Genomic DNA, 12,756 nt, shown 5'->3' with positions numbered 1-12,756 from the left:
CGTCCCTTCAGCACAAAGGACTCCAGAGATTTCTCTCTGAAAAGTATGGGGAGGGGGGGACACACAATTCTTATTGCTGGGCAAGACTGGTCCAAGGCCCATTCTAACCTGCACAGGGATTCTTAAACCCTGGGGCTTCCTCATCCCAGGAGGAATCCAGCCGGTGATTTCTCCAGGCCTTGGGATTCTGAACATGCTCCTGACTTGGGAGGACTCTGGGGCAGGACTTTTATCTGTCACTAATATTTGCACATCTCAGGCATCCCCCCCTTTGTCCCAGGTCAGGGTGTTGTCCCCATTTTCACAGGGAAGTCAACTAAGTCACAGGGTAAGCAAGGTATATGCCCAAGTGTTACCAGGCGTGCCAGAGCTACAAACAGAGCCCATTGTGTACTCAGCATTCCCTTCCACAGCAGCTGAATCCAGGCCAGGATTTAGGATGGCCCCATATAGAATCATTGAATATCAGGGTTGGAAGGGACCTCAGGAGGTCCACTGCTCAAAGTGGGACCAATCCCCAATTTTTGCCCCAGATCCCATTGGCCCCCTCAAGGATTGAACTCACAACCCTGGGTTTAGCAGGCCAATGCTCAAACCACTGAGCTATCCCTCCCCCCACCTTGGCACTAACCAGAGGGAACCTCAGGGTCAGTCTGTGTCCAGCAGCCTCAATAAAAGAGCCAGTCTAGTCATTATAGCTGTGTCCTGCCTCCCATCCCCACGTGCTTGAGCCCATTCCCCGCCCAGAGCCAGGGCTAGAACCGAGGAGTCCTAGCTCCCAATCTTCTGCTGTAACCACTAGACAGACTAGAAAACAACACAATAAAACGTTGCCAGTTTTCCCAAGAGCTTCCCCCAGCCCAAGCCCCTTTCTCCACATTTAGTTCCAGCAGATCCCCCCACATTGCCTAATGCACTGGGCAGCGCTCCACAGGGACACTGTCCTTTGAGTGCAGCCAGGATCTCACTGACCTTGGCGCTGTTGTCAGGTGAGCTTTGCTTTCATGCAGTGTCATCAGAGCTGTGTGTAAACTTGGCTGGGCTCCAGGACCGGGCGCATTCAGACACCCACACCCCGTGCACCAGCTTGGCCCTGATTAATCTCTCAGGAACAGGCCCTGATCCCACTGCTTAAAGCATGTGTGTTTGGAGGTGGGGGGGCTGTCTCTGAAGGGTGCACCCCAAGGTCTGTCTTACAAAAGCTCTTGCTCCCAGATGATAGACTCCCACTTTTTTCAGGCCACTTGAAGCGCTGCTTGATCCCCTCTGAAGTCACTCCTGCATCTTAGAGAGCCACCAGGCAGCCTTTGGGCACTTTAGATCTGATGATTGAGTATCTAGCTAGGAAAGGTCATTGCCTTGCTGCCTGATCACTTTTGTTTCCTCTAGCCAGCGCTTATACGGTGCCCATCACCATAATACCTGGGTGCTTTACACTTATTAGCAGATTTTATCCTCACATACCCGTGGGGTATGATCCCCATTTACAGGTGGGGAAACTGAGGCACCGGATAGACTATATGACTTTCCCTAGGTCACCCAGGACAAATGTGGATGAGGAAAGAATCTATCCCAGGTGTCCAGCCTGGTGCCCTACTCAGTGGACCATCCTTCCTAGTGCTTTCTCTGCCTCTCAAAAGAGCACTCAGTGCCATGGGTTTCAATGGCGCGAGACTGGACAGCCAGCATGTTTCTTTGCCACCTCATCTGAGGATCTCAAAGCACTTCCCAAGCATTAGTGAATTAAACCTCACAATCCATCTCCTCCCCCCGATGCCCCCATTGTGCGTTGGAGTTGTTATCACTGTTTCCCAGGTGGAGAAACTGAGGCACAGTTAGCTGAAGACACAGAGCCAAGTGACACAGCTAATCAGGAGTTCTGGATTCTGCTCCCTTGAGTCTGACCTGGGAACCACACTCCTGTATAAAGCCCAGAATCGAACATAGGGGTCTGGCACCCCCCAGGCTCCTGCTCCAAATACGAGACCACGCTCCTCCTAGAGCCAGGAAGAGAACCCAGCAGTCCTGATGCCCAATCCCCATCCCTGACCACTATGCCACACTTCCCTCCTGCAACTGGGGCCAGGCTGGAGGAGTCCGGATTCCCAGCCCCCACCTGCTTTAACCCACGAGACCCCACCCCCCTCCCGGAGCTGGGGAGAGAACCCAGGAGTCCGGAGTCCCCCGCTTTAACCCACGAGACCCCACCCCCCTCCCGGAGCTGGGGAGAGAACCCAGGAGTCCGGAGTCCCCCGCTTTAACTCACGAGACCCCACCCCCCTCCCGGAGCTGGGGAGAGAACCCAGGAGTCCGGAGTCACAGCCCCCCTCGCTTTAACCCACGAGACCCCACCCCCCTCCCGGAGCTGGGGAGAGAACCCAGGAGTCCGGAGTCACAGCCCCCCCGCTTTAACCCAGCAGACCCCACCCCCCTCCCGGAGCTGGGGAGAGAACCCAGGAGTCCGGAGTCACAGCCCCCCCCGCTTTAACCCAGCAGACCCCACCGCCCTCCCGGACCTGGGGAGAGAACCCAGGAGTCCGGAGTCCCCGCCCCCACGTGTAGCGGGTCCCTGCTCCCGGCGGGGCCAGGTACGAACCTGCCCCTCCCCCCACGCCCGGGGCGGAGGCGGCCGCGGCCCCTTGTAAGCGGGGCCAGCGCCCCCCTCCCGCCAGCGCGGCCCGGGGGTGACGGACAGCGGGGCCAGCCAGTGCGGGCCGCCCCGGGCCGGCGCCAGCCAATGGGGGCCCGGCGGGCCGGGGACACCAGCGCTTCCAGGAAGCCGGCGGGGCACAGCTGGGGAGCTCGGGAGCGGAGCCGCCTGGTGCCAAGGTGATGGCGGCGGGGGGGCTTTGTCTGTCTGTCTGTCTGTCTGTCCGTCCCTCCCTCCCTCCCTCGCACACCGCTGTCCCCCTGTTCCTCTCCCCCATCCCGCTGTCTGTGCATCCCTCTTGCACACCCCTGTCTGTCTGTCTGTCCCTCCCTCTCCCCCCTGCACACCCCTCTGTCCCCCCGTCCCTCTGTCTGTACCTCCCTCTCCCCCGTGTATCCGCCTGCACACCCCTCTGTCTGTCCACCCCGTCCGTCCCCCCGTCCTTCCCTCCCCCCGCGCGTCCCTCCCACAGCTGTCAGTCTGTCCGTCCCTCTCCCTGTCTGTGTATCCCCCACACACACACCCCCGTCCCTCTTCCCTGTGCGTCCCCTGTGCACACCCCTCTGTGTGTCTGTCCCTCCCTCCCCTCGCATGTCCCCCCCTGCACAGCTGTCTGTCTGTCCATCCCACTGTCCCTCTGTCTGTGCATCCCTCCTGCACACTCCTGTCTGTGCACATCCCTCTGTCCATCCGTCTCTCCCTATGTATCCCACCCCGTACATCCCTGTCAGTCTGTCTGTTCCTCCCAGCCGTGTATCCCCCCGCATGCCCCTCTGCCTGTCCATCCCTGCCCCATGTGTGCCCCTCCTTGTGTCCTCCCCCACACAGCTGTCAGTCTCTCCGTCCCTCTGTGCATCCCCCCGCACACCCCTCTGTCTGTCCTTCCCCCATGCATGCCCCTCTATATATCCCCCTGCACACCCCTCTGTTTATCCGTCCCTCTGTTTGTGTATCCTCCCCACACACAGCTGTCAGTCCATCCCCCTCTGCATCCACCCTGCACACCCTTCTGTCTGTCTATCCACCTCTGGCGCATGATCTGCTGCGCAACCCCCATGCATACCCCTCTGTTTGCCCCCCATCCCATGCACACCCCTCTTTTGTCCCTGTAATTTGCATACCGCAAATCTTATTCTCATCCGTTGTTGGTAGCTAGACTACTTCTGCTCTGGCTACAGACCTCTTGGGGGCTGCTTTCCCACTACCCCCTGAATTTTCGGTTGTGAGGCTTGGCTTCGGGTGTCGTAACTCTGTGGGTCCTCAATATGTTGCAGCCTGTATGGGTGACTGACCTTCTGCCTCCCCCATCAGCTCTTTGGCTGAGCTGCCAACCTTCATGAGAGAGAGAGCTGGTCCCTTCTGGGCGGCAACACAGCTGTGTCCAGTGCTTAATTTGTGCCAGGGCTGAGCCCTGGCATCTCTGGGCTTCGCAGTTTGTAGCCCTGGCACCTCTGAGTTTGCTGCATCAGTTATGAATGTAAAAAAATGGCTTGACGGTTTGTAGCCCAGAACCTCTGTCAGCACAAATTAAGCACTGGCTGGCTGTCCTGTGCTGCAGGGCGTGGGGTGGGGTGTCCCTGAGCTGCTCCCTGCTCCTGAACTTTGCTCCACCCTTGAGATCTCATCAGTTTTTAATCTAGCTGAGTCACTTTGTGCTGCCTGGCCTTGGACCCAGCTCTGCCTGGGAGGGTGGACTGGGATGGGCTGGGTCGGTTTCACTTTGCTCTGAATCGATTTGACGAGCCTGAGTTGTTGTTCTTTCTGTACAGATCTGTATGTGTATTTGTGTGTTGCGGGGGCGAGAGGGACGGTGTTGGAATGGGAGCTGGGGCTGCATTAGGCTCATTTCTTGTAGCAAAGCACTGTCCCCTGAATGTGTCTTCTACACCAAACCCCCATCCCCCCTCTGCACACACGCACACACACAATGCACCAGGTGCAGATACAGAGCTGAGGACTGACGTATAATTGCCCCTCTCATGTGGGAGGGCTAAGGGTGGCTGGAGCATCTGCTTTCCCATGCTCCTCCAAGGAATGGCGGTGGTGCCAAAGGAAGTCTGGAGTTAGTTTGACACTGAGGAGTCTGCATAGGGGACCCCTTCCCCCATCTCAATCCAGCTGTAAATTCTTGTTTCACGGTGACTGTTGCCGAGCAGTGTCTGGGGAGAGAGGAAAAGAACACCAGAGGTTTGAGTTTCAGATACTGCATGTGGCGGGTTTTCCTTGCCCAGAGCTGGTTTAACACTATTGGAGCTGTGGCCTTGATTGTAAGGTCTTTGGGGCAGGGGGCTGTCTGGGGGTGGACAGCACCTAGCGCAAAGGGGTGGGGAGGGGAGCTGATGGCCTGAAGCAGAGATTAAGTGGAGTTTGCAGAGGGCGGTGGAGGAGCTTGGAGGGCATGTGGGGTGCAGTGTTGGGGGACAGCAGAGGAAGCCGGGGAGGTGATGGGGCTGAAGCAGTGGAAGCAGGAAGATGTGGGGGTGCCTGTCAAGCAGCTCAGGGCGGGGGAGCTCTGAATTAACCCAGCGGCCTCTCCCGTGTAGGCGTCTCAGTGCCATTGTCTGTGAGGGGGTGTGCACTGGTGGGAGGGTTACATTGGCTCCGAGTCCCCAGAACCAGAGTCGGCGGAGCTTGGGCTGCATGCGTTGCTCCAAGCCACACCTGCTTGGCTAGATAGTTACGGCAGCTGCTTCCTCCTGTGATCCTCTTTGTTCCTCTGCTCATCTGCTTGGGTACACACGCTGCAGGACCAGCAGGAGAGGAGACTGGGAGGGTGGGGGCTGGGGACTTCTCCTCCCAGGAGGGATGGAAAATCAGTCACCAGCCTGAGCTGCCTCTTGATGAGGACATGAGGCCTGGTGGCTAGAGCATTGGGCTGGCAGCCAGGAGACCTGGGTTTTGCTCCTGGCTCTGCGAAGGTGGCTTAGGGCAAAGCACTGCCCCTCTCCGATCTCCTCTTCCATCCTTTGTCTAGTTAGACTCTCTAGGTAGGCTCTCTAGGGCAGGCCCTGATCTCTGTTAGGGATGCAAACAGCAAGCTGTCCCCGTCTGGTGTTCTCTTCTCCATGCTTCCCCTGTGAAACTTACTCGCTTTGTCTAACAGTGTGTCTTTCCCTCCAGGTGACAGGACACTTCTCCTCTCTAACCATGTGGAATCCCAACGCAGGTGAGGGACAACAGGAGTGATGGCAAGTCTAGCAGGTTTCTCAGCTGCTCCTCTGGCTTTCCCTCTGGTGCTTCCCTGTTCTTTGCCTCAGCAGGGGAAAGAAGGGATACGGGGCTCCCTCTTGCCTCTAAAGCGGCAGGTTCAAATCTAGCCCAGCTTGGGTGGTCCACGTGAAATGAGCTGGAGGTTTTGGTGGCAGGTTCTGTGGGACGCAGACACAGCATGTGCCCCATGCTAACTCTGCATCGGTCTTCCACTGCAGAGCACGAGAGGGAGATTCCCATGCCTGAGCTAGTCTTTTTTGGTGACAGAGCTGAGAAACTGTCCCATATAGTGGTGTCAACAGAGGACGTTATGGAATTAAACAGTAATAAATCAACAGGACCAGCTGGGATTCACCCAAGAGTTCTGAAGGAACTCAAATATGAAATTGCAGAACTACCAGTTGTACTATGTAACTTATTGCTTAAATCAGCCTCTGTACAAAGTGACTAGAGGGTAACTAATGTAACTATTTTTTTAAAAAGGCTCCAGAGGCAATCCTGGTAATTACAGGCTGGTGAGCCTAACTTCATAGTAGGCAGATTGTTTGGAACTATAGAAAAGAACAGAATTGTTAGACACATAGATAATCATGATATGTTGGGGAAGAGTCAAAGTGGCTTTTGTCAAGAAAAATCATGCCTCACCAATCTATTAGAATTCTTTGAGGGGATCAACAAATATGTGGCCAAGGGTGATCCAGTGGCTGTAGTGTACCTGGACTTTCAGAAAGCCTTTGACAAGGTCCTTCACCAAAGGCTCTTAAGCAAAGTAGGCAGTCATGGGATAAAGGGACAGATCCTCTCATAGATCAGTAACTGGTTAAAAGATAGGAAAGAAAGGGGAGGAATAAATGGTCAGTTTTTACTGTGGGGAGAGGTAAATAGCAGGGTCCCCCAAGGATCTGTGCTGGGACCAGTGCTGTTCAACGTATTCATAAATGATCTGGAAAAAGGGGTAAATAGTGAAGTGGCAAATTTGCAGACGATCCAAAATTACTCACAATAGGTAAGTTCAAAACTGACTGCAAAGAGTTATAAAGGGATCTCACGAAACTGGGTGACTGGGCCCATGAAATTCAGTGGTGGTAAATGCAAAGCAATGCACGCTGGAAAACAAAAAACCCCAGTTATACCTGCAAAGTGATGGGGTTTAAAGTAGCTGCTACCACTCAAGAAAGCGATCTGGAAGTCCTTGCAGATAGTTCTCTGAAAACATCTGCTCAATGTGCAGCAGCAGCAGCCAAAAAAGCCAGTTGAATATTAGGACCCATTAGGCAAGGGATACATAATGAGACAGAAAATATCATATTGGCATTATGATAAACCCGTGGTACACCCACTCCTGGAATACTGTGTGTAATTCTGGTCACCCCATCTCAAAACCGATACATCAGACGTCGAAAAAGTACAGAGAAGGGCAACAAAAATGTTTAGGGGGATGGAACAGCTTCCATATGAGAAGAGATTCAAAAAACTAAGATGACTAAGGAGGGATATGATAGAGGGCTATAAAGTCATGACTGGTGTGGAGAAAGTGAATACGGAAGTGTTATTTATCCCGTCCCATAACACACGAACCAGGGGTCACTCAATGAGATTACTAGGCAGCAGGTTTAAAAACGAACAAAAGAAAGTACTGCTTCACACAACACGCAGTCAGCCTGTGGAATTCATTGCCAGGGGATGTTGTGAAGGCCAAAAGTATAAGTGGGTTCGAAAAAGAATGAAACGTTCATGGAGGATAGGTCCATGGATGGCTATTAGCCAAGATGGTCAGGGACGCGCCCCATGATCTGTGTGTCCCTAGCCTCTGACTGCCAGAAGCTAGGACTGGATGACGGGGATAGATCACTGGCTAAATTGCCCTGTTCTGTTCATTCCCTCTGGAGCACCTGGGATTGGCCGCTGACGACAGGATACTGGGCTAGCGGGACCAGTGGTCTGAGCCACTATGGCCGTTCTTATGGCCGTACCCTACTAGTGGCGGAAATGTGTACAGAGGTTGGAGTCAGCTAAGCCAATGGCGCTGTTCCTTTAGCTCAAGCAATTGCAGCTGGTGCTCTTAGATCCCCAGGACCTGGTCAATTACCCCTGCTGGCAACCCACTGGGGGGCATCACTGCAGTCCAGAGGGGGCGACTGCACCTGCAGGAACCAGGGGACTCCCCCCCTCCCCACCCCCAAAGCAGGGAGGCAAAGCTAGGGAGCAGCAGCCAAGCCTGTAACACTTGGTGTGGCTCCCCTGCACTGTCACAGGAGGGGCCGGGGGCGGGGGGGGCAGTGAGGTGGGGAAGCCCCAGTGATACTGCAGGGTGGGGCTGGGAGCAGGGCAGAGGGGGGGATATTGCTCCACAGGGTGTCTCTCTTCTCTTGCTGGCTGTGACACTGGTTTATTCTCCTTCCAGGACAGCCTGGTGCCTACCCCGGAGCAGCCTTCCCTCCCAACCCCATGTACCCACCTGGTTCCAATCCTGCCTACCCTCCTGCTGAGAACCCTGCCTTCCCCCCAGGCACAGTGCCCCCTGGCTCCTATCCCATCCCTCCAGCAGGGGTTCCAGGGCAGCCCGCATACCCCCCCGGCCACCCCATTCAACCCCCTTTCCCCAGCCAGCAGCCTGGCTGCCCTCTGGGTCCCTATCCACCACCTGCTCCTGGCATGCCCGGGGGGATGGGTATTAACCCCCTGATGCCTGGGACTGTCGCCATTGGGACCCAAGTGCTGGACAAGAAGGCAGCAAAGAAGATGAGGAAGAAGATGAAGAAGGCTCACAAGGTGCACAAGCCACACAAGGTGCACAAGCATGGAAAGGTCAGTGGGTGCGAGGTGGGCGGGGGCGCATTCTGGCACGGTGGTCAGAGGTGTTATCCAAAGTTGGGCCAGCTAGGAAGCCTAGGGAGGACTAATGACCCACCAGAGTTTGGCAGAAAGCAGTACGTTTATTATACAGATAGCTAAGCTCAAAAGAGCCTCGCATACTCACGCTCCCAGGACAGGCACAGCGCTGGAGAGGTCAGGATCCTTCAAGGGAAGTGTCCCACAGCGCAGCCATGGATGGTGCAATGAAGGTCAGTCTTCCCGAGGCACGATGGAATGCAACGCAGCGGCCCACTGGCCAGGCAGTCCCCGGGAAGGGACTTCCCGGGAGGTACAATCTTGTGAGTGCACTCCCGAGCACTGGCCCCTTCCCCTTTTAAGGACCAGCTCCTCATGGCCTGCGACTAGAGATGACTTGGCCCCATCTGGTTGGTCACACTCCGCCTCGGGCAGTGTCCATGCATTGGGTGTATGATCCCTGCCTAATCAGAGTCCCAGACACCTTGTCTACCTGGGAGCTCTTCTGATCTTCCAGCTGTCTGAGCAGCCCATTCATCCCACAAGCATTCCAGGAGGGCGGGGTGGGGGAAAGGTATTCAAAGAGGGAGAGGAGACAAAATGGTGGGGGGGGGGGGGGAGACAGACCTTTTGAGTAACAAGTTATACATAGCATACAGATCACAACAAGAGGTACATGCTGGGTTGGGGGAGGGAAAGGAGAAGGCTTGTGTGTTGGGGTTTTTCTCAGCACCTGTGCATGGGTCTCCCCTGCCCTCCATCTGTTCAGCAATTAGTGCTGTCACTGAACCATGCCAGGGAGGGCAGCTGGCTCGCTCAGGGCTTGGGACGGGGACGCTTCCCCCTCCTGGATGGTGGTTTGAGTGCATGAGTCTGGAGTAGGGTGACCAGATAGCAACTGAAAAAGCGGGATGGGGTGGGGGGTAATAGGCGCCTATATAAGAAAAAGTCCCCCAAAATGGGACTGTCCCTTTAAAAATGGGACATCTGGTCACCCTAGCCTGGAGGATCTTGGTTTAGTTCCTAGTCTCCAGGGTTAAGACAACCCCCCACTTTACAGTGTGGGGAGGGGGCAATGCAATTAGGGGAACTCCTCTGGGCATGGCAGGGGAGCCCCTGTGCTACGAGTGTGTGGCAGGGGTGGGTGTCGGTGCACAGGGTTGGCAGTAGACCCAAGACCCCCCCCCGCCCCGCCAACTGCACAAATCCTGTGACATGGGGGAGGTGGCAGTGGTTGGTGGGATGGGTAGGGGGTCCCCTGTGTGCGCTGAGCCCTGCTTCCATGGGCAGCAGCTCAGGACTCTGTTAGCAGGGTGCCCTCTTCTTTTCTACTCCCAGCCATCCACCTGCCAACAGCATGTCAACTCCCTGGGCTGAGGTCTAAGCCTCATGATTTCTCTCCCCTTTCCTGCAGCATTCCTCGTCGTCCTCCTCCTCCTCATCCTCCAGCAGCAGCGACTGACTGAGGCTTCCCTCCACCTTCCAGCCACGCATGCTTCCTGTCGACCAGACCGTGATCTTCCCCTGCTACAACCAAGCCACTGGCTGAGTGGACTGGTGCCAGCCACCTCCCTAACAGCCTGTATAACAGGGCTAGGGACAGAGGCTAAAATCCCCAGGAAAGACAGTGGCACAGACCAGAGAGCCCCAGTGAGCCATACGCTAATCTAGATGTCACTGATCCGGTGATGGAGGGCACTGATGTAATCTGAGGTGTAACCTTATCATTAAAAGCCCGTACATTGGGGGCCAGGTGTTAAAATGCAGGAGGCCTGGAGCAATATTGCAGGTGGGACTCTGAGCTTTCTTACCTTTCATGAGAAGTCCCTTCTGGACTTAAAAACTGGAGTCTCCCAACTCTCAGCCTGTGCCCTGTTCATGATGCAATGGCAGAATAAGCCCTTGCAAATCAAGGCATCTGCTCCAGCCGCTCCCTTCAATCCTTGATCTCCTGGCTTGTTCTGGCCTGCAGAAATCTGGGGATGTTGCTGACTGGCTGGGAGGCAGGTTTGTTTTCAAAGGCATAAGGAAGTTGGGGTAGATTTCTCCAAAGTCATTTAGATGCCCCAGTTGTCCATTTTCTGGTGGGATGTTCCTTTTGGGGCTGAGGGAGGAGGTAGTCTATATAGAAACTAATCACAAAAAGTCTACATAGTCTATTTAAAAACCAATCACAGAAGTGCTTGAAATAATAGCTCTGAATTAAAATTCTGAATGTCTCATGTCATAAATGAATGTACACGATCAGGGATAACTTTATAAGAGTTTTAAACTTGATTTTAGTGTGAGTTTTCTTCCCTTCCCCCTCCTCCTTGACAAGGGTCTTGGAAAGAAAGGGTTGGAAGTCGGGGCCAGTATTCCAAGAGCTCCCCTTGGTGGGAGGTGTAGGGGCTACCCAAATATAGCCTGGCTGACACTTTATAAAACAGAACAGAATGCAGCCATATCTCCTTGCTAACCCGAACGTATAGCCTTAGAAGACAACAAGTCCCAGCATGCTCTGCTCCCCACTGATCCCAATTGCTGGGCTGGAGCATGGGCTGCTGGGATCTGTAGTATCTGCAGGCTGCCGCTTCATGCTGAAGAAGGTGACTCAGCGCTGCAAGGTGGAGCTGTGTGACCATGGCTCAGGGCTATCTTTGAGATGGTTTTGGAGCCCGAGCTCTGCACATGGGCACAGAGGGGACCAAGACAGATCTGGACTAACCATGACGGCTTGTGGCATGGTGCTCCTGTGCATACTTTATTTTAATCCCTCTGGCTGTGGAAGTTGCCTCTCCTCTACCTGCTCTGTACTTGTATCCACTCATCGCTTCTCCAATAAAGTTTTTTGGTTTTAATACTGAACTGCAGTCAGTGTATCAAAGGTGCTGGTGGCTTCCCAGAATCTGCTGCACCCTTCCCCACAGGGGGGCACCTGCTTTTAATTGCAGATTTAACCAGCTGGGCAGCGCGTGTTCCCAGGTTCCCCATCTGCAAAGGACGGTTGCAGCCCTACCTAAGGAGCCTTGACTCTTTAGTTCAACCTGTAGCTGCTTGTGCTTTCAGCTCTGGAGAGCCCCAGTTCAATCCCCACCGTTAGCCAATATGGCAACCGTCACCCAAGCATCAGATTAAACTTCCTGCCACCTCCCACCATGTCTCTGGTTGCTTCCCGAGTCTTGGTCAATGTGCCAGGCTGAAGCTATTATTCTGGGCTGAGCTGTAAGCGAGTGAGACCCCAGCCTGCCCTCAGGGCTTGCGCCCCCTTCTATGGGCTTATGCTATGTTCCCATGGGCTGCAGCTTCTGGTTTGGGATCTGCTCCCTCCTCCCAGTGTTGGTAAATCTCCCAGTGTTTGGTGTGGGTGTTGGGTTTTTTTTTGTTTGTTTGTTTTTTTCTTAAAGCCCTAGCTCCAGAAGTCATCTATTCCAACAGGGAATCAGGTTCTGAATAATTTGGCATGATTAGGTGAGAATTTCAACTTCCATTTTAAAAGCCTTCAGGGGCGCAGAGAAAACTAAAAGCTTTAAAAATGACTTCTTGTTGCTATTTTTCTTTGTGTTGTGGTGAGCCAGGGTCCTGGACCAGGACCCCACTGTGCTAGGTGCAGAACAAAAAGATGGTCCCTGTCCTAGTGACTTAGACTAATGGTTCTCAATCCAGGGGTACACGTACCTCTGGGGGTACGCAGAGGTCTGCCAGGGGGTACAGCAACTCCTCTAGATAGCTGCCTAGTTTTACAACAGGCTACGTCAAAAACACTAGCAAAGTCAGTACAAATTAATATTTCATACGGACAATAACTTTTCCACTGCTCTACATACTATACACTGAAATGTAAGTACAATGTTTATATTCCAATTGATTGATTTTATTTTATAATTATATGGTAAAAATGAGAAAGGAAGCAGTTTTTCAGTACTGGTGTGACTGGGACACTTTTTTATATTTTTATGCCTAATTTTTGTAAGCAAGTCCTTTTTTAAGTGAGGTGAATGTTGGGGGTACGCAAGACCAATCCAACTCCTGAAAGGGGTACAGTAGTCTCGAAAGGTTGAGAGCCATGGGCTGAGATTTAGTAA

At 53.9% G+C, this 12,756-nt stretch overlaps 1 protein-coding gene across 1 annotated transcript; it reads left to right on the top strand.

Moving 5' to 3' along the window:
- The first annotated feature begins 2,634 nt into the window (after positions 1–2,634).
- PRR13 (proline rich 13) lies at positions 2,635–11,539 on the top strand. The gene is made up of 4 exons (XM_077838702.1): positions 2,635–2,829; positions 5,771–5,816; positions 8,265–8,668; positions 10,107–11,539. Exons 2-4 carry the CDS (start codon positions 5,798–5,800, stop codon positions 10,152–10,154), a joined length of 471 nt encoding a protein of 156 aa, XP_077694828.1. The 5' UTR covers positions 2,635–2,829; positions 5,771–5,797; the 3' UTR covers positions 10,155–11,539.
- The last annotated feature ends 1,217 nt before the right edge of the window (positions 11,540–12,756 follow it).

This window comes from Eretmochelys imbricata, chromosome 20 (assembly GCF_965152235.1).
Source record: "Eretmochelys imbricata isolate rEreImb1 chromosome 20, rEreImb1.hap1, whole genome shotgun sequence".
NCBI lineage: Eukaryota > Metazoa > Chordata > Testudines > Cheloniidae > Eretmochelys > Eretmochelys imbricata.
This window is presented reverse-complemented; position numbering and strand designations above follow the sequence as displayed.